Here is a 20,843-nt window from a genome sequence, read left to right on the forward strand (position 1 = left end):
AAATCGAACTAAACATTAAACTAATTTTCATTGGTACAGTATATTTTTTCAAGTAGTGGTACCCCAAACTTTCGCAGCACAGGCTGGTGCACTGCCGGTGCCGATCACTGTGCTACACCTTTCATCATGCTAAGTCCGCCAATCAAATGCTAATTTTTACGCTAATTCCTTTGTCAAGGCACCTTAATCCCTCTCACACAGCTTAAAGGTACACTGCCGCGTGCTACACCTTTCATCATGCTAAGTCCGCCAATCAAATGCTATTTTTTAATGCTAATTCCTTTGTTGGGGCACCTTAATCCCTCTCACACAGCTTAAAGGTCGCAGTCTGAGCTTGGCTTTGTTTCACTCCAGCGCAGTCTTCGAGACAGGCTGGTCCCTTCACCTGATGAAGGCCGCTTGTGTTGTGGCCGAAACGTCGTGATTTTTGTTTTATTTTTTTACCTACGTGACTTTACCGAATAGAACCAAAGAGTATGGATCCTTGCAGTCACGAAAGCTTCAAATATAGAATCAATAGTTGCTTGTGTTCAGATCCCATTTTTTCGCACAGTTTGCGAAACATTTAAGCATTTAGTGGTCTTGACAAAATGAAGTTGATTACATTAACAGCGTCATTTAATACTGCATGCAACTCAGAACGAATTCTTTGGAGGCCAATGCTTCTCTACGTATGATGAAGTGGGTCCACTGCACATCGGGATTTTCTTTCCTAATCCGTGTTATGAGTCCTTTAATCTGCCCTGTCATTGACACAGCTGCGTCGGTACAACCAAAGGTGCAGAAATTTTAGTTCAAACCAAGTTCAGAGAAAAAGTGGTCAACACCGTTTAAAATGTCCTCCAGTTGTATTCCCCTTTAAGCTCTTGCAAAAGACTATATGCTCACAAATATCGTCAATGTCCCTGAATCGTACAAATGCAACCAGCTGTGCCTCCCTAATGATACAGTATATTTAAACTCGTCGAGCTGGAGTTTACATGAGGCAAATTGTGGCAGCAATAGAACACATTCCAAATGTAGTGATACACTCAAAGACACTTGGAGTAGGAGGCACTCTATTTATTAAGCCTTCATAGGGTACAAAGGGTAACTACACTTTCAGTCAGGACAGCTAACAGACTGCCTGACTGACAATGCCGAGAAGGTGAAAACGGTGGCAAAGACTCCAGCAGCCCGACGGGATGCCACTCCAAGTAACAGCCCCAAGCCTTCGCTCGGGGTCCCCTTTTATCCTCCTAGCGTGGCCTTGCTCCGTCCCAGGCCACGCGGGTTCCTGGGCTTACCTCACGTGCCCCCTCTATCACCATTGCTCTAAATCCCTCTCTCTGGCTTAATACATGACCTGCTGACAGACAGGGCTGCTGCAACTGTAGATCCCATTCTCTGCCAGCAACCAGAGCCATGCTCCGTAGTGACCCATTCCATGTCACTACACAAGTATTTAAACAATATATGCACCGATCATGCAAGGAGTACATGTGCAAAGCTTTGTACCTTGGTTATATTCAACTATTGGTACTAACATTGATTTAATACACAAAATAATTCTGTTTGGTCCTCTAGACACTATACTTGTGTATGCGTTAACATGTGCAGTGAGTTCAACTGAGTCGCAGACGTACTCTTGGAGGTGACACATTTATTTAACACCAACACACCCGGTAACTGCCCCTTAACAGAATAACAACCTATGGTGGTGTACCACCAGGCTAACTACACTAATTACAACGTAACTAGCTACAACAGACCAGGACCAACAGCTCGGGTCCAGGTCCATGTGTTGGAGACACATGGATGAACAACAGCACCCGTCCCTCTGGGGGACCCGGTTTATAACCTCTGTGGCGTGGCTGGCTCCACCCTTGGCCACGACCACCTTCCAGAATCCTCGAGCAGTATCTCGACTCTGACACGTGACCACCCCTAGCCCCCACTTGGGGCCCTTGTGTAGACTTAACCGGTCACGTGTGCTCTGTGGTGAACCAGAGTGCCACGGTCCTTAGTAACCCTATTTCCATGGCCGGCACTCCCACACCCTATCTTGTAGGGTGCCGGCACTGCACGCTAAACATGCTGCCATCCAGCGCTTTCGATCAGCGCTCACCGAGCCCCTCTAGAGCCGGTACTGCACCCACATCCTAGTGGTGTCCGCGATGTCAATACTACCGTACGCCGTGCCTCTCTCGGGCCGGCATTACACAGTGACGTCCCGCGATGTCACTACGCATGTAATAACATATGTGTGACTTGTGAACTCAATACACATTTACTTTACATGTTTGTCTTACATAGGCCTGTTTGCCTACCATGCACCAAAGATTCAGCTGAAATATTAAAATTAGAAGGAACCGTTTGGAAAGACTGGGAAGAGTTTTGCCACAAACACAGTAAGTATTACTATGTGTCTTTCACATTTGATCACCGTAACCTGCAATATCCCTTATCGCGGCTGTTGCTGGGGCATTGACTGAATATGCAGTTTTTGAGAGCCTTATTTTAAGCTGGGCAACACTTTTCAATTAATCCTCGAACCCTACAACTCCATGTCTGATTCCCAGAGAGATCAAAATGCTACTGTTCCAAAAATTACCGTATTTTCCCGCATATAGCCCTCATACGCATATAACCCACAGATGCATATACCCCGCAAAAATAGCGTTTTGTGTAAAACAAATTTCAGATAGCCCGCACCTCCATATACCCCGCATGCATTCATATCTTTAACGTCGTTACCGCAGCTTAATTCATTCATATTAATACAAAGTTTACATTTGTAATACATTCCACTATCAATTGTTTACATTAAAATCATAACGTGCACAAAGAAAACAAACTAACCGGAAACGAGTGAACTTTAAACAGTAAATAAGTAACAAAAGTAAATATCCAATAAATAAGTAACACATAACTGGTAGATAAGTAAGTAAGCGTACTATTAGGCTTACCAGCATTCGACCTCATCATATTACAGCTACTGGACCGGTAGTTACCCCTGTACAGTTTTATCACTGGTAGATTGCGCACTGCGCAGACAATAGTGGCACAACGGTAACGCCATTGCCTCCTGGCAACAAAGCCAATGGAACTTTTAAACAAAGCTCATGGTCGCGACTGTACAGTGCTCAGCCAATAACAGCGGCCTAAGGGACTCAGCAATTATGATTCTGCGTCTGGTAGACGAGTGTTAAGGCCCTTCCCATTGTGCTATCCATAGCCTCAGCTGAAACTTTCGCACCCCCTTACAGCCACTGAAAGTATTACGGTAAACAAAGTGCGCCCACTTCAAACATTGTCGTTTCATTGTACAAACAATTCGAATTTAAAACGTGATAACATGTACAATTTTAGTGTGAGTTGTATATTCAGCAGTGCTTTAGTCAAAGGTAAGTGTTGCATAGTAGATAGTCCTACCATGAAAAAATTAAACGAGTTATGACATGTCACACGTGTAAAATATTTTTGGGTATTGTTTTGTTTGTAAAAAGTGGTATACCCCGCGGGTTATATGCGGAAAAATACGGTAGCCAACACTACCGTGACAGAAGAAGTTGCCACTCATCAATATTAAGATCTCCCCTTTCATTCTAACCTCTTTTATGCCAAATACAACATGTCTTACTATATTTGAATCCTAATTCAATACGATTGAATTCTAAATATGATGACCCATCATTGTAAACGTTTTCATAACTGTCAAGTCAAGAAGTGCTCCGTCTTTACCCAGTGGTGTCTATTACCACTTACAGTGAGGGAAAAAAGTATTTGATCCCCTGCTGATTTTGTACGTTTGCCCACTGACAAAGAAATGATCAGTCTATAATTTTAATGGTAGGTTTATTTGAACAGTGAGAGACAGAATAACAACAACAAAAAATCCAGAAAAACGCATGTCAAAAAAGTTATAAATTGATTTGCATTTTAATGAGGGAAATAAGTATTTGACCCCTTCTCAAAGATTTCTGGCTCCCAGGTGTCTTTTATACAGGTAACGAGCTGAGATTAGGAGCACACTCTTAAAGGGAGTGCTCCTAATCTCAGCTTGTTACCTGTATAAAAGGTACGTGTCCACAGAAGCAATCAATACATCAGATTCCAAACTCTCCACCATGGCCAAGACCAAAGAGCTCTCCGAGGATATCAGGGACAAGATTGTAGACCTACACAGGCTGGAATGGGCTACAAGACCATTGCCAAGCAGCTTGGTGAGAAGGTTGGTGCGATTATTCGCAAATGGAAGAAACACAAAAGAACTGTCAATCTCCCTCGGCCTGGGGCTCTATGCAAGATCTCACCTCGTGGAGTTGCAATGATCATGAGAACGGTGAGGAATCAGCCCAGAACTACACGGGAGGATCTTGCCAATGATCTCAAGGCAGCGGGGACCATAGTCACCAAGAAAACAATTGGTAACACACTACGCAGTGAAGGACTGAAAACCTGTAGTGCCCGCAAGGTCCCCCTGCTCAAGAAAGCACATATACATGCCCGTCTGAAGTTTGCCAATGAACATCTGAATGATTCAGAGGACAACTGGGTGAAAGTGTTGTGGTCAGATGAGACCAAAATGGAGCTCTTTGGCATCAACTCAACTCGCCGTGTTTGGAGGAGGAATGCTGCCTATGACCCCAAGAACACCATCCCCACCGTCAAACATGGAGGCGGAAACATTATGCTTTGGGGGTGTTTTTTTTGTTGCTAAGGGGACAGAACAACTTCACCGCATCAAAGGGACGATGGACGGGGCCATGTGCCATCAAATGTTGGGTGAGAACCTCCTTCCCTCATCTAGGGCATTGAAAATGGGTCGTGGATGGGTATTCCAGCATGACAATGACCCAAAACACACGGCCCAGGCAACAAAGGAGTAGCTCAAGAAGAAGCACATTAAGGTCCTTGAGTGGCCTAGCCAGTCTCCAGACCTTAATCCCATAGAAAATCTGTGGAGTGAGCTGAAGGTTCGAGTTGGCAAACGTCACCCTCGAAACCTTAATGACTTGGAGAAGATCTGCAAAGAGGAGTGGGACAAAATCCCTCCTGAGATGTGTGCAAAGCTGGTGGCCAACTACAATAAACGTATGACCTCTGTGATTGCCAACAAGGGTTTTGCCACCAAGTACTAAGTCATGTTTTGCAGAGGGGTCAAATACTTATTTCCCTCATTAAAATGCAAATCAATTTAACATTTTTGACATGCATCTTTCTGGATTTTTTTTGTTCTTATTCTGTCTCTCACGGTTCAAATAAACCTACCATTAAAATTATAGACTGATCATTTCTTTGTCAGTAGGCAAACGTACAAAATCAGCAGGGGATCAAATACTTTTTCCCTCACTGTACTCCCCGATATACTCTGCCACCATCGCGGTTGATGAAATCAAACTTGTAAATAACTTTTGAATGAGCTTCATGCTGCACTGCCATTGGGAGAATAATACGTGGCTATACTTCACCTTGCCGGTCGGTGTGGGTTTGTGAAAATTAACGCCCAATATGGAAACCCTTTGCCACTTGGATCTAAGACAGGGGGATATAGCACCTCACATATAACATCATTATTGAACTGTGATGATGACTTTAACAGTTATAACTTACTATATAATAATTGCTGCTATTGACAACACTGCGGGATTTGTCTTGACTGTAGACTGCTAGTGATTGTAACCACTAGGTTGGCCACTGATATGCGCACTGCACTGTGCATGTAGAATTCTACCGTTGAATTGATATTCAGTGTTTGTTTCAAGTATGTACATTAAAAACGCGTATTTGTAGATGCACTGTGAAATGCGGTTGTGCTGTGCAGTACTGTATTGCGTTACACATGCTCAAATCGAAATGTGGTGTTATGTAATGTTACGGATCATATTCATGTTTTTTAGTTGCTCAACAAATATTGACTGAAAACGGAGAAGGAATCATCACAGGGTTTGGAATGGTTAATACAACTGCAATACCTACACAACTTCAACAGGCCACCATTCAACTTAAAGTAAGGAATACACATCATCTAATTCATGATAACCGCAAACTGAGAATGCATCCATGTGCTTTTTTTTCATTATTGGAATGAAAATATAAATGTATTGTCATAAATATGAGTAAAAATGCATGAAATATATTTTCACTTAAACATCATCATACATTATTTCCCAGTATGTTTTCGTGTTAAATGTATGCCGCAGGTTCACGTAACAGAGTGTGTATTGAAAGAGGTCGCCTTGTATCAAACGTGCCAAATCTAGTGTTTTGTGGTTTTACTTTTAATAATCATACTTCTCTTTGCTCAGGACAACTCTGCTTGTTTAGAAGAATTTGTGAAATTCAATAGACCTTTCAGCGCAGACACACTCAAAACATTTATAACAAAGAATATGCTGTGTGCTGGCGGTACTGGAGCTGATGCCTGTAAAGGTATGGATTCACGTACAGTGTCATTTTTCATACATTTAGTGAATAAACAAATCCGAGAGAGAGGGTCACAGCAAACCCAACTATTCCACAATTCATTCACTTCAATTCTGTCTCCAGATGTCGTAAGTTTTGATTCTTCATATAGAATTATTAAGATTGTATGTAGAAATTAGTTCACCGATTTAAGGTTTACATTACAAAAATAAAAAAGAACGTGGATGTTCAATGAGCTGAGTTTAACTAAATTAGACGTAGGGGGCATAGAGAGCAGACTCACATGCACAGAGACTGTTTTGAAATAATATAAAAATTAATGTGTAGCCCTTCACTGCTGAAGCCACACCTTTTATCTATCTCGAGTTTTACCATACTTCATGATGGTCAATGCAGGTTGGTTAAGGGGTGCTCACGACTGGTTAAGATATCACCTCATCACTACTGTTAGTCGTGGCATAGTGCATGAACCACGGTGCCACCACATTGCATATGCATCTGTTTGTCTTCTTTGATATGCAAACAATGTACGTTTGGAAAATCGGGAGCATTTAGCCCATGTTAAAAGTCAAGCTTCACCAACGCTTAGCATAAGATCGGGATGGAAGAAAAGCTAAATAATGCTGGGCTGGAGATTTACAGCTCGTTGAGCTGCAGATTCTGATATTGCCCATTTGGCTTCACGGTGAGGTACGCAAGCTGATGGCAGCATTTAGGAATGAGAGTCCTCTTTGCCGAATGTGTCAATGTGAAATAAGGTGGTTGTAATAGAGGAGATTATGATGAGTATAACAGCTCTGTCAATATTTGTTTTTACGCCACCCTAGCGTGCTATAGTCAATCACACAAGGGTAGGAATTTGCTTTGCAACATATATCGAGTTTTGCAATTCAGTATCCTTCATATTCATCTGCAAGGTGTTAAACACCGAGTATACTCGCTCATTTTTCCAGCATTATCATTGCACACGTCATGCTCTAGTATTGGTGATGTTTTTAGCACGCAATTAATGTGTTGTTTTACCTGCTAGGCGATTCTGGAGGACCATTTATCGTGAAAAGATCGGAGCATTGGATTCAGGTTCGACTGCTGTTTATTGTCTTTGAGACTTTAAAATTGAGAGCAATACGCATAAAACCAATTTGTCATTCATCTTTCATGTTTTAGGATACTTTATTCATATTCATATTGAGACAGAATATTTATTTTGTAGTCCATTAATACTACGAGTGATCTTCACATTCATTTCTATGTATCATTTTTATAAAGTTACTGTAACTGTTTGACGTTTTGTGCCTTTAGGCATCTGCTCTGCAACCGTAATTATTTATTTAATCCAACTCTTTTCTTACAGATTGGTGTTGTAAGCTGGGGAGTTACTCCAATCTGTGGTGGTGGACAAAGGAATGGCTTATACACAAATGTTGTACAGATGATGCAGTGGATTAAATCACATGTCTATGATATCGATTTTAGAGCAAATGGGCAAGTTTTATAACAACACCAAATAGTAACTTCTCTGATGTGGACCAATCAGTTTCAAAGACAATGCATATATTATCAGAGTACGTTTTTTGTTTGCATTCTGACCACAATTATTGTGGTTAATGCATGATTCCTTGTAAAAGGTTTCAGTTTGGTGTTTTAACATCTTAACACCTGTTTTGTTGCCAGAAAAAAAGGGGAAAACCTATTCTCAGTAATTTATCATTATCTTAAACCAACAGGGTAACCTCAACTCATAAAAATAGACTGTAATACAAGGACTACAGTATATTCATTTCAATGTTTACTCTGAAATGAAAGCCATACCATGTGTTAAAGTGTTGTCCTTATGTATGCATTGCTGTTTTTTTCCGTTTTTCCCTCTGAATGAGAGAAGTTATTAAGTTAGCTGCTCAACAGAGTATAGTAGTTATATGCGACATTAAAACTGCTGATTTATGCACTAATCTTGCATCATTGGCAAATATTTCAATCACAGTCGTCAAATGTGAAATTAAGATTATGTAGGAAGAGTGCATAAATGCATGTTGAAACTGTTATGATGAAGGGAAATTTAATTGCGAATTAATCACGGATAATACAATTTACATCTTGCAATTTTGGCAGGAATTCATGGCCAAAATCTGTGTTTTTCAGAATTATAGCCCGTAACTATCGAGTGTGGATTGGGAAATCTGGGAGTTGTAGTTTTACATCCTGAACAGATTACTTCCAGCAGCCAGCCTTACATAGGTTGGGCTTTGATGTTTTTTTAGTGCTCTGCCTCCCCATGTGATGGGCTGTGGTCATTTTTGGAAGAGCACTGGCATTACCAGCCACTCTGCGTCTCAGATGAGATTATGTAGTGGTCTTTGAGATATATTTAAGCACTGACTGCAAACCCTTGTTTTTGCTGGGAGATCATGGCAGAAATTTCAGCCATTCTCAATCTACCAGTGGATCTAGGCCACCCCGCACCATGTTATTCAAGGTCAGTGCTGGTTAATGAAAAGGGGGAGGGCAGGACCAGCTCTCATATTTCCACTGATAGCCATGGGCAGGAATCAAACTTAAGTCACCGGATTCTTAGCATAGCGCACTAACCAATGTACAACCACTTTACGCTTTTCACTCATATATGATTATAAAAAGTATTATATCTGATAAATGACATAAAGTGCATGCTTATGGCTGTGGCTCATTATGTATATATATCTGTGCGGACAGTGGCTCTGTCATTTCTGATGAAGCCCTGTGCGGTGTTGCCAGGGTTGTGCATCTGTGATGTCGTGCATGTAATGCTCTGGATGCAAATTTGTGGGTGTGCAGCTGTGGGTGTTCTAATATTGATGTTGTTGTATATGAGCCTTTTCCAAAATTGATATTAACAATAATATTTGCCGTTATATATATCATATATTTTTTTAACAAACGAAAAAAAATAATAAAACCCGTAAGCCAGGCACACGAAAAACCAGATGTCAGTCATAAACAGGCCATTAATAAATAAATAAATAATAAAACTCTCGAGGCGAGGATGTTAGCAGCTATCTGCGAAGATCTCCAGATGAACAAGAGTTTGATGTGCCCTAAGGGAGGTCATGCAGAGGGAAGCCCTCCGCAAGCCAGAAATGTGGACAGCCACGGGTTAAACCATTTTTTTTAAACAACGGTTAAAATTTAAAATGCAATAACAAGAATAAGCTAAAGTTAGCGGTCCTCGCGCTCACTCCAATTAAGACCAGGCCACCAGATATATCAGTGAATTGTTATCCAATAATTAATTCGCTATCAAATGATTTTCACCTTTAATACTTTTACTGTTAAAACAAAGCTTGGAGACAAAATACAGAGTCACATCAAAGGTTTTCGAGAAGGAATGAGGCGAACGGGCAAACTTACGAAAGAGTTTAAACAATATCCCAATCAACCCCGACCACCTTTGTCTCTCCCGAAGAGCGCGAGAGAGGAATTTCACGCCAGGGCAAACAGATCGTTATCGCAGGAGCCATCTGTACACACACACACACGAACTCACACACACAGACCCCGCCCCCCCCCCCCTTTTCCACTGCGCAGAGAGAATTGTCTTTGAATATAACGGTCAGCCGCATTTTCAAAAGTTCAGTGAAGTTAAGTCAAGAGTCAAGACAGATCAGCGAGTCAAGACGTCCACAGGACGAGCAGTCGCATGGAGCGGCTGGCTCCGAGCCTCGCTGAGTAGCGAGGATCGCTGAGTCGCGATGTATCAACAAAAGTGAGTCATACAGCAGTGGAGGAAACCTGCTGTCAGCGAACCAGCACGGGCGCGTTCGCGCACTTCAACAGAGAGAGCACGTGCGACTCAACTCACTCAACTGAAGAAAAAGCTTGGCCAGCCGCCAACAAAGTATCAGCGAATCAGCGCTGAGAGCGCTCGAGCATCTCCACAAAGAAAGCACGTGCAACGTGGCTCAACCAGCAGCGGAAAAGCACGAGCAGCCGCCAACAACTTCAGCAAACCAGTGACCAAGCGCGTGCGACTTAAGTCATACAGCAGTGGAGGAAACCTGCTGTCAGAGAGCCGCCAACAACCTCAACAAAGAGAGCGCGTGCGACTCAGCTCACTCAGCAGAAGAAAAACTTGACCTGTCGCCCGCGAGCACAGCGTCAGATACTACAGCAGCGGAAAGAGCGCGCACCGGCGCAGCTCATCCAGCAGTGGAGGAAACTGCTGTCAGCGAATCAGCACCGGCGCGTTCACGCATCTTCAAGGAGAAAGAGCGTGGCCAGCAACGCCAAGCAAGAGCGAGCAGCAGCTCAGCCAGCAGTGGAGAGAAACTGCTATCAGCGAACCAGCACGGGCGCGTTCGCGCATCTTCAAGGAGAGGGAGCGCGCGCCACCAGCGTGCCATCAGCACCAGCATCAGCACCAGCGCATGCCAACAGCGTGCCACCAGCGTGCCACCAGCACCAGCACCAGCGCGTGCCAACAGTGTGCCACCAGCGTGCTACAGCGCGCAACTTCGCGTCACCAGGGCTGAGAGGGAAGCGGCCCCGCACTCAACACCCATCGGCGCGACAACGGCGAGCGTCGTGCTGACTCATCCAGCCAGCGGTGGACAGAAACTGGCAGTCGTTCGTATGCCCCTCCCCCACACTCCCTCCTCACTCCCCCACCGCTACACAACGAACAAACATTTTTTTTGACAAGGAAATCAACCTAGGCGTTTGCTCAACGCAAGAAATCAACAACCCTCCCATTAAACATACAAGACTCATGATAACTGCGTCAACTATTAGCTGATAACGAAAAACATCGCCACCCATTGAGTTACGTTGATGAGGCAATCAGAATTATTTCAGTCGAACACTTTAATTGCATAATCGTTGATGAATCAATGAACGAACTTCGCCGTGGTACTGTGCTGACGATTTCAAGCATAATAATTTCGCATATCAGAATGTGTTAAGGATTGGATACGAATCAAAGACCGAGTGTCGTGTTGTGTAATCATTCAAGAATACGAGTTTGCATATTATAAGGTTAAGGTTTTGATAGAATAGTTCGTTTGTTTTTAATCTCTCTCTCAACAACCGATCGATTGCGTTACGCGTCGGGAATGAACCACAGGTGCCGCAATCGAGGTGAAACATCGCAATCGTGATGGTATCATGTTAACGCTGTGTTGAAATTCCAACATCCCGAGATTGAGTTTTCATATTATCCAAAAAATAAAGTTAGCTAGGAAATAAAATTGATCAAAGCAGAAGGTTTGTGTGTGATTCTTCCTGAAATTCTGCATAATATTGTTCTGCGTATGAGATCTGAATCCTGGGGACCTATCATAAGCACACTATCACCACACATAATCCATAACACACATAATCCATAATGTTCAATCGAGAGTAATCGTATCCTTATCGATAATACGGAATTAAAGAGCAGAGTCGAATCGACTCTCTCTCTCATTCACGCTCACAACGCCTGCGTCACTGCATAAGATGAATTGCGTTATTCCAATTCATAACACAATCCTCGTCACCGAGGCTCGACCTGATAATCCATAACGACCTGCATTATCATAACCACGCCCACTCGCATAAATTAATACGAGTATCTCTCGAATCAGCATAATTTATGCGCATAATTACACTGATTAACATAATTTCGGATAAATTATGCAAATCTCAAATTTCATTTAATTTTAATTATTCTCATCAATTTTCATAACACCTATATATACAACATATTGGGGTGCTGTGGATGGCAAGTTCGTGCGTGAGGTTGGTGTGATGATGTGTGTAATAGTGTGCTTGTGTCAAGGAGGTCGACACTTTTGTTCCTTAAATGGTACTTGTCCAACAGTCTTTAACACCGCACAGCACTATTTTATTTCTACTCCATTCCACCATACATTGCTTTTGTTTATTATTGCCATCCTCACTTCGCACCCCTTACATATATACTCTCCCTCTCTCTCGAACCTTCTAGAAGCTCCTCGAACCTCTGTCCAAGTTTCCCCATCCCTTCTTCCCCGCTCTTCCATTTTAATTCCCTGGCTAACCCCCTGACCTCTACATGTTCTCGCGCTTCCCAGAGTGGCTGTCGGAGCAGCCAATCAGGGTTCCTGACCTTGCATGCTGCCGGCCCAGCCCTCTGATCCGTCATGCATCACCAGCGCCGGTAACACTTCCTTTGATCCTTCCCCCGGTTTATTTACAGTTAATTTCGAGGACCTCTCAGCCTCCCTTACATCACCTCCCCTCCCTTTCTGAGGAGAAGCCATCAGCTTAATCTATGTTATTCAAGTGCACCCGTTCAGAACAGTGACATAACAGTAGTTGCAATGAGTGAATATTTTGAGTGTTACAAATTAGCATGAGTATTAATGGCAAAAAGACCCCAAAAGAACATACGTAAATACAAAACGCAACAATAAAAGAGCACAACAAGTGATTATGGTATGAGTAAATTTACGGGACATCAAGAGTAGGCAGTCATGTAAATGTAATATGTGGAATAGCTGAAGGCCACTCCACAGGCTGTTGAACCAATGGCCTCCGCGCGCAGGAAAATGACTTTTGGTTGCCTTTGGAATAGGTGCCCATGGACGCATCCGTCAGGTAGATGAACATGCGTGGGAGCATGGCGGTGAAGTGTGGAAAGCTGTAAGCCCCAGACTACTGTGGAATCGCCTCCCCATCAATTGGAAGTGAGGAATCATGGTAGTGATGGTTGCGTATACCCCCACTAAAAAATAAACATCAGGCAAGGCCGATGAGTTGGATGCCTTCTATGACGCCCTGTCACAGGTGCTAGCTAAAGTAGCCCCTCGGGATAGCCATCCTCTTGAGTGATACGCTGGTTGACTTGCCGACACGTGACCGGATGATATTGGAGGGGGGCCACCAGCGGACGGGAGCCGTTGGGCGGTCACGTGGTAAAAAGGAGCTTTCGGGAGCCTTCGGGAATGAGCTCGAGAGATCTAAAAGGTGGGCGGGGCGAGGGGCGGAGTCAGCCCCAGCCCAGACCGATATAATGGGGCTCGGGTTCTTTGGGTTGTTGGTGAAGAAGATCCACGTCAGGTTGAAGAAGCCTCTAGCCACGCGGTCCAGGACACAGCTCGTGGTCCGGACCGGGATAGCGAACCATGTCTAGTTCTGCCGAGCGTGTTTAGATGGGTGTTCAACACCCAAGTGTAGGTTACGTTATGTTGTGTTGAGTTGGTGAAATAAATAGTGTTGCTCCCAAGACAACGTCTGCGACTCAGTTGGACTCACTATTCAAATGTAGTGGGTTCAACTGAGTCGCAGACGTACTCTTGGAAGAAACACATTTATTTAACACCAACACACCGGGTAACTGCCTCTTAACAGAATAACAACCTATGATGGTGACTACCAAGCTAACTACACTAATTACAACGTAACTAGTTACTATGGACAGGGACCACAGCTCGGGTCCAGGTCCACGAGTTGGAGACTCAGAGAACGTGCGTGTAACGTAGACGAAGGTTTCTTCAGGATGAACAACAATGCTGGTCCCTCTGGGGGACCCGGCTTATATTCTCTGCGGCCTGGCTGGCTCCACCCTTGGCCACAACGTACCTTCCAGAATCCTCGAGCAGGATCTGGACCCCGACCACGTGACCACGCCTAGCCCCCACTTGGGGCCCCTTTGTAGACTTAACCAGTCATGTGTCCTCTCGGGTCAACCAGAGTTCCATGGCCTCTCATAACCTCATTCCTACAGCCAGCACTTCTACACCCTATCCTGTAGGGCTGGCACGTCACGCCAAGCGTGATGCCATCCAGCGCTGACCGAGCCCCTCTAGTGCCAGTACTACACCCACACCATAGTGGTATCTGTGATGTCAATACACCGCACGTTGTGCCTCCCTAGGGCCAGCACTGCACAGTGGCATTCCGCGATGTCACTACATCACCCCCCCCCCCCCCCCCTTCGTAGCACTCAGCTATCCCGGCTGTCAACTCCTCCTTTAACAACGAACAAAATGAACAAAACCCCTATGTGTGCCTCAACAAACAAATGCCCCAACCCACCCATGCAATATATACACTATATACAAATATATAGTAACTAATGGGGAAAGGGGACGAAAGTATAGAACAACAATAGTTCAACAAAGGAAGAGAGAGAGAGAAAACAAATAAAACGCAGTAACGCGAAACCTCAGGATCCCCCCCGGCACCCGCATCTCCCACCCTCACTGTGTAACAACACCCGGAAGCACAATAAAGGTCATGTTCAGCCAATGACCAATGCGGCCTGCCAAGTGCGACAACCAACTGACGGTGTAGGAGCATGTGTGTATGGGGATAACAAAAACCGAAGAGTCTTTGATCGAGTCCTTGTGGCCGGGCCCCCAGGGGAGGAGGGCTCACTCTCCCTGGAGGTCCCGGGGGGAATTTGAAAATGTCCCATCAAACCCGGCTCCTCATGAAGAGTAGTCGGCCGGGCAGACGAGCCTTCCTCTCCTGAATCGTGTGGAGATGGTGCAGGTGGCAGCTTGGGGGGCGTTAAACACGCGGCACCTGAGGACCGGATCACATGACTCCCCTGAGGAGCAACCTCAGCGGGTACACACCTCAGCTCGCCGGACACATCTGACACTCGACCCCTGCGTAGTGGAGATGGGATGAATTCACGTGGCCCAATGAAAGGCTTGAGGCGCGAGGGATGTACAAACCAACTTCGCCGACCAAAGCGAATTTGAATGCACTGGGGTCGAACGACCCGTATCACATCAACCGGCCCCCTCAAGGGTTTAAACAATTTGGGTGACGTACCCACTGGTACCTGTGGACAATGCAGCCAGGCTCTGTCACGTGGAGCCCAGTTGTGGGCAGAAAGACGGAGACCCCTTAGGCACTCATTTGCCAATTGGCACGAATTGGAATTTTCTCTGGAAGCCTCACGCGCTTCAGAAAGCTTCTGAAGAGTAAAGCACATGGAGTCCGAAATTTTAGATTTAGCTTTGTTTGGTGCGGCTCGTAATTGGACATCAATAAAATGGTCGTGTTTTCTTCCGTACATTAAAAATAATGGTGAGTAGCCGGTGGACGCGTGAGGGGCCATTCTATAGGCAGCCAGGACCCCGGGAATATGCGAGTCCCAGTCAAGTTGGGACTCGCTGACCTGATGGCCCAACATGGAAGTCAGAGTCCTGTGCAGCCGCTCCACAATTGTCTGGGAAAGGAATGTGCGACCAACAAAAAAACGAGTTATCAGTGCAACCACCCACGTGCATGCTCACCAGCGTTGACTGCTTGCTGTAATCAATCAAGTGCAACGTGGCAACGTTGATGGACTCGTCGTAATTGAAGCCACGGTTGAAGTCAGCATGGTACCTGCTTGGTAATTTTATCATGAACTCGCCTGCACAAAAAAAACGCAAAAATACATCACATTTTTCCAGGAGTAAATCAAAATAACTCCTCTATGCAATTTTATATTCTGTCCTAAAAATAACTGCTCAAATTACTTACTTACTAAGGTGTGACAATGCCAATTACCAGTGTAAAAGGAAAAAAACTATTTAAATGTTGCACGATATCCCCAGAAGAGCATGACATCACGTGGGGCAAGGCCCCGGATGGTGGATACCAAGAAGTGAGAGTAGAGGGAGGAGCTGTGCAGTTAGGGAGGTGCTGTAGAGTCACGTGGTGCTCGGTGATTGACAGGATTTGCGGGCCACGATATCTGTTACGTCATATCGTGCGTCATATCTGGTAATGATGTCACCAAACATTGCACTGCCCTTCGTGACGTGCCCCACACTTGCATAACTCCCGCGTGCAATCAACACGAGCTGAGCATGGCGCTAGAGATTGTTGTCGTTCCGCTCTTGGCCCTGCTTGGAATGGAGATATACATTTATCGTCGTTTTGCACTTTCCATCTCAGACTTTGATCGTGAAACCACGATGCTGCGAACGGACAGGATGGGCCAGAAGCATGTGGAACTCCGTCAGGCGAACGAGACACTTCGTCAGATGCTACAGCGTCAGCACGAGGAGTTAATGGAGAACTGTGAGGATCATCAAAGAGAGAACAGGCGCCTGGTTCAAGAGCTCAGAAAGTGCCAGTTGGAGCTGGATTTCACAAGAGTGCCTCACTGGCAGTGCGCGTCTCTCTGTGCGGATGTCCTGCGAGACTACAACATAGCTCAGCATCAAATGTCACTGCGCAGTAAAAACTAAGACCTGTGCAGGTCGCTGTGCAACAACCTGGTGGAATTGGACTTCCTGAATCCGCATGGAGGGCAGGAACAGTTTAGGCTGCGCGGGAAGCTGGCGCGTCACGAGGACAAGTGGCACAGGGATAAGAGGCTGTGCGTAGAGAACCTGCATCTTAGCTGCCAGATGAAAGAGCTCAAATGTGCCATATCTTAAATGTACACGGGTGCAAGCAATACTGACGCCACCACCACCATTTCTGCCACCACCGCCACTAAGCAAAAGAAGCAGAGATTTATTAATTGAGTCTGGAAGTGGCTGAAGCGCAAGTCGGCCATGTAAAAACATTGGGGCAATTTTGAAAATTACACCACCCCAATTAATAAATTACTCGCATAAACAAAGGCGCTGTTTCAGGACAATCTTTTATTATTGCATTTAATTGAGAGTACAGTACATGTTCCTTTTTCGGGGCGGGACACAAAATTTCAAGAACAAATCATGCAACAACTCAATCGGAGTGCAAAGTATAGGGAAATGAAGAAAATCACAACAAAAATATATCTAAACTATTTGCATCTTACCAGGTAAAGCCCACTGAGCAAATATCTTATTTTTCAGATATACAAACGATCGCTCAACTAAGTGGCTTATCAAGTGGAAATTTCCAGCAGCCAAATACTCTAAATAATTGAATGACAGTCATTCAATACTAAGATATTACTTTTTTGGCAAGTACTGTTCACGTGCACCTATGAAGGCGAAGACGGTACACGAGGGGGTGGGTTGCCAGAACCACGCCCGCACGCCGTTGTGTCTCTAGTAGCGATATTTACACACCATGAAGGGTACTTTTGGAGGCTGAGTCGACTTAGGGGAGGCCCAGAACCGGTTCTCATATTGGTCACTGGCGTTGGCCATGAGCAAGAATCAAACTCGGGTCGCTGGGTTACTAGTGCAGCGCGCTAACCACTGCACCACCGCTTCCCACAGTCACCTCAACATGCATTCATGCACCCTACCTCAACACTCGCAGAACCACTCATTCTCCACCACACTCACCTTTCTTTCTCTCCATCTCTTACCTCTCACCGTCTTGGTCCTAATCACTGGGATCACTTCCTCGATATATATGTCAACCCTCCGGCTAGGAGGACCTAGGGGAGGCTAGCTGACCCTACCCAGCCAAGGTCCTCAGGTCCGGCCACTGGCCCACTCGGTCCCGTCCCTGAGAAGGACGTCGGGTCCCGGGGGTTCCCAGGGTCCGACCACTGGCCCACTTAGTCCCGGCCCTTAGAAGAACGTCGGGTCCGGGGGTTCCCAGGGTCCTAGTCTAAGCTGGCTCTTCAGTCTTCAGCTTGACGACGACTGGCGAACCCGTTCAGAGGTCCGATTTATATACAGCTCCCAGGGTCACTCCGCCCCTGGCCACGCCTACTCTCTGGAACCTTCTGGAGGGACCTCAACTATTGCCACTGGGGGCCTGGGTGTATACCTCCAGTTCCCAACCGCCCTTTGGGTTCCCTGGCCTAACGGAGTTACTTAATACAGGCCGTACTCGCCGTTGCCCCTGTTGACCAGGGCTGACGCTACACCAGGTAAGTAGTGGTAACCGCGTGTAATGCTAACAATACCCACTACAATTGTATGGGCGCACAAAGGTCCACCGGGCCAGCCACAATGCGTCATGCACGACATCAGGGAGGGGGCTGGGGTGAAATATTAAGAGAGCAGAGCAGACAATGAGGTCAGGGGATCCCAGCACCACAGACCGAATGCACACTGTCAGGGTGTGTCTTTCCAGCTGGACGCCCTTCCAGATTAAACAGTACGGGTGCACAGACAATAGGTCGAGAAATAACCGTCGTAACTCTCATGCAAGGGGAGAAAAACGATAGAAAATCACAGGTAGGTGCACGATTGGCTGCCTATGATAATGTAACCCTGGATTTTTTTTAAGTCAAGAGGCATAAAAAGGGGAGCCAAAAAGTTTCAATCAGATCTTTTCTCAAACCTCAGCCGCTAAGACTGACTCACTGCCGTCCTGCCTCCTCGAGCCGCTTGCAGCATCCATAGGACGCCAGCAAGTGCCACAACGAGACAGCGATAGGTAAAGTTATCTCCCATCTTCATCCCTCCAACTCTCACAGCGTCCGTGCGACGCCATGAGTATGGTCGCGAGATACGTAATAGGGCGTGTGAGTATTAGGGAACTTGGATAGTTGTAGGCTAGGCTCTGCTTGCAGAATATTCTCTATGGGCAGTGCAGGATTTGCGCCGTGAATAAAAATTAGTGTGTGTGGAGCGACTTCCCGCAGGAGCGTACACGTTTGCGTAGCTGCTTTAGCGTTAGCTGTTGTGCGTGCACGTATTAGAATATAATCGCCCTCAGGCGTTCGCGCAGCCGCTTTAGCGTTAGTTGTGGTGCGTGCGCGGGTCAGGGCATAATTTCGCGCAGGAGCGCGCGCGTTCGCGCAGCCGCACTAGCGTTAGCTGTGGTGTGTGTGCGTGATAACGTATACTTGCCTGCAGGTGCGCGACGGGATCCTGGCAGGAGCTGATCGATGCGGTGGAGGAGGGAGTGGAAAGGGTGAACGTTACGCCCCACTTGCCAAGCAAGGGCGGTGGGGCGGACGTCGGCCCCCACAGATTGGTGTCAGAGGTGGTACAACTCCCCACGCCTCCAAGGGAGAGAGGCGCCCCATGGTAAAGTACGCGTTTAACGGGCAAGGGATACCGTCATGGAAATCATTTGCCCGGAACCTCACGTATGCGAAAGATATTAATGGCTGGACGGACGCGCAAGCACTGCAGCAGCTAAATATGCATTTGGATGGGCGGGCAGCCGACTTTGTGGAAGCGATACCCACAAGCACGCAAGCGCATTGAGCAGATCTAATACGCCGACTCAGCCAACGCTTCGGCGCATGCAACGAGGAGGAGGCAAAGACAGCATTAAACACGCGCCACTGCCAGCTCAGCGAGGACCTCTGCAGCTACATCGAGGACGTGCGCTCGTTAACGCCCGGGGTACGATGCCGAGATCATTGATGACCTCACCACCGAGAAAGTCCAGCGGTATCTCACTAGCACCTCGTGGTGGCAGCCAGATGCAAATTGCCTGCGTCCCCCATTTAACACCCTTGTTGACTGCGCGCGCGTGTGAGAGATTTCCTCATGAGCGCGCACAGTTCCGAGGGCTGGGACAGGAGCGCACCATCGCAAGGAATCTTCCAGAGGAGGAGAAGGAGCTCGCCAGGATGGTGAGGTGGGGGACGAGGGAGCCTCCAGGACCCAGTGAGACAAACCCAGGATGGGTTGCAGGGATACAGGCCGGCATAGGAGATATAGCAGGCCCTGTGACCCATTTACGCGGGGAGGTGACCCAAGCACGCGAGGAGGTGACCTGAGTACGTGGAAATGTGAACAAGCTCCAGTCCACAGTGGAGGTGGTCCAGTCCGAGGTGGGAGGATTGCGCTCCACGGTAGGGGGGCTAACTGGTCGGGTATCTCAATTCGAGGCAGAGTTCGGACAAATGCGCATCGGGAGGGGAGGAGGGAGTAGGCAAGAGGCCTCCTACGGAGCCACCACCTTTCCCCGGGCGTGCTATCTAAGCGACCGACGGGGGCATCTCGTGAGAGACTATCCCCAGATCGCCCGCACTAGACAAGTGCCAGGGTTAAACACCAAAGCCCCCTAGAGAGTGGACCTACTAGGGGTGCAATCGACGCAGTCCCAACACAAACAGACGATAATAATAATGGTGAGGGAGTGACCCCCGCGCAGATGCTGACAACAACACCCAAGAACGTGGCGACTGCAGGCGACTGGCTATGGGAGCTAGTGGCAGGGGGGCCACATCGTTGGTGCAAGGGCAGGGGAATGGACGGCATACCCGGATACTGCTGAACACGGGGGTGGTAGCCATGCTCGTGAGAGCAACACACTTCAACGTGGTCGGGGTTGAAGTGGACCGCCTACAGGCCCCGGATCGCGTGCTGCACACTGTGAGTGGAGCTGGGATGGGACTGCGGGGGAGGATTACCCTGGAGGTCCGCCTCCGACACCAGGTGTGTAAACAAGAATTCTACGTGTCGAGCGTGTTATTCCACGAGTGTATTGCAAGTGTAATGGACTCGAGGGGGCCACCGTGGTGTAGAGACTGTGCCGAGTGAGGGGTGGTACTGTAAAGGCAGAGCCTAGGTGTCGCTGAGAAGGGGGTCGCGTGAGGACGTGACAGCGAGGTGAACCCGGGAGGGCATGTGACT

General features: G+C 46.7%; 1 protein-coding gene across 4 annotated transcripts in view; it reads left to right on the top strand.

The window, feature by feature from the left end:
• The window catches only part of LOC116942790 (complement factor B-like), a 103,157-nt gene extending 91,512 nt beyond the window's left edge, over positions 1–11,645 (top strand). For all 4 annotated transcript variants that reach the window (XM_076067561.1, XM_076067560.1, XM_076067559.1 and 1 more), the window contains 5 exons: positions 2,296–2,390; positions 5,883–5,992; positions 6,291–6,414; positions 7,439–7,488; positions 7,763–11,645. In XM_076067561.1, coding sequence (XP_075923676.1) covers positions 2,296–2,390; positions 5,883–5,992; positions 6,291–6,414; positions 7,439–7,488; positions 7,763–7,906 — 523 coding nt within the window. In that variant the 3' untranslated portion in view covers positions 7,907–11,645. The remainder of the gene's footprint in view (positions 1–2,295; positions 2,391–5,882; positions 5,993–6,290; positions 6,415–7,438; positions 7,489–7,762) is intronic.
• The last annotated feature ends 9,198 nt before the right edge of the window (positions 11,646–20,843 follow it).

This window comes from Petromyzon marinus, chromosome 16 (assembly GCF_048934315.1).
Source record: "Petromyzon marinus isolate PM22_M1 ecotype Great Lakes invasive population chromosome 16, UKy_Petmar_22M1.pri1.0, whole genome shotgun sequence".
Classification (NCBI taxonomy): Eukaryota; Metazoa; Chordata; class Hyperoartia; order Petromyzontiformes; family Petromyzontidae; genus Petromyzon; species Petromyzon marinus.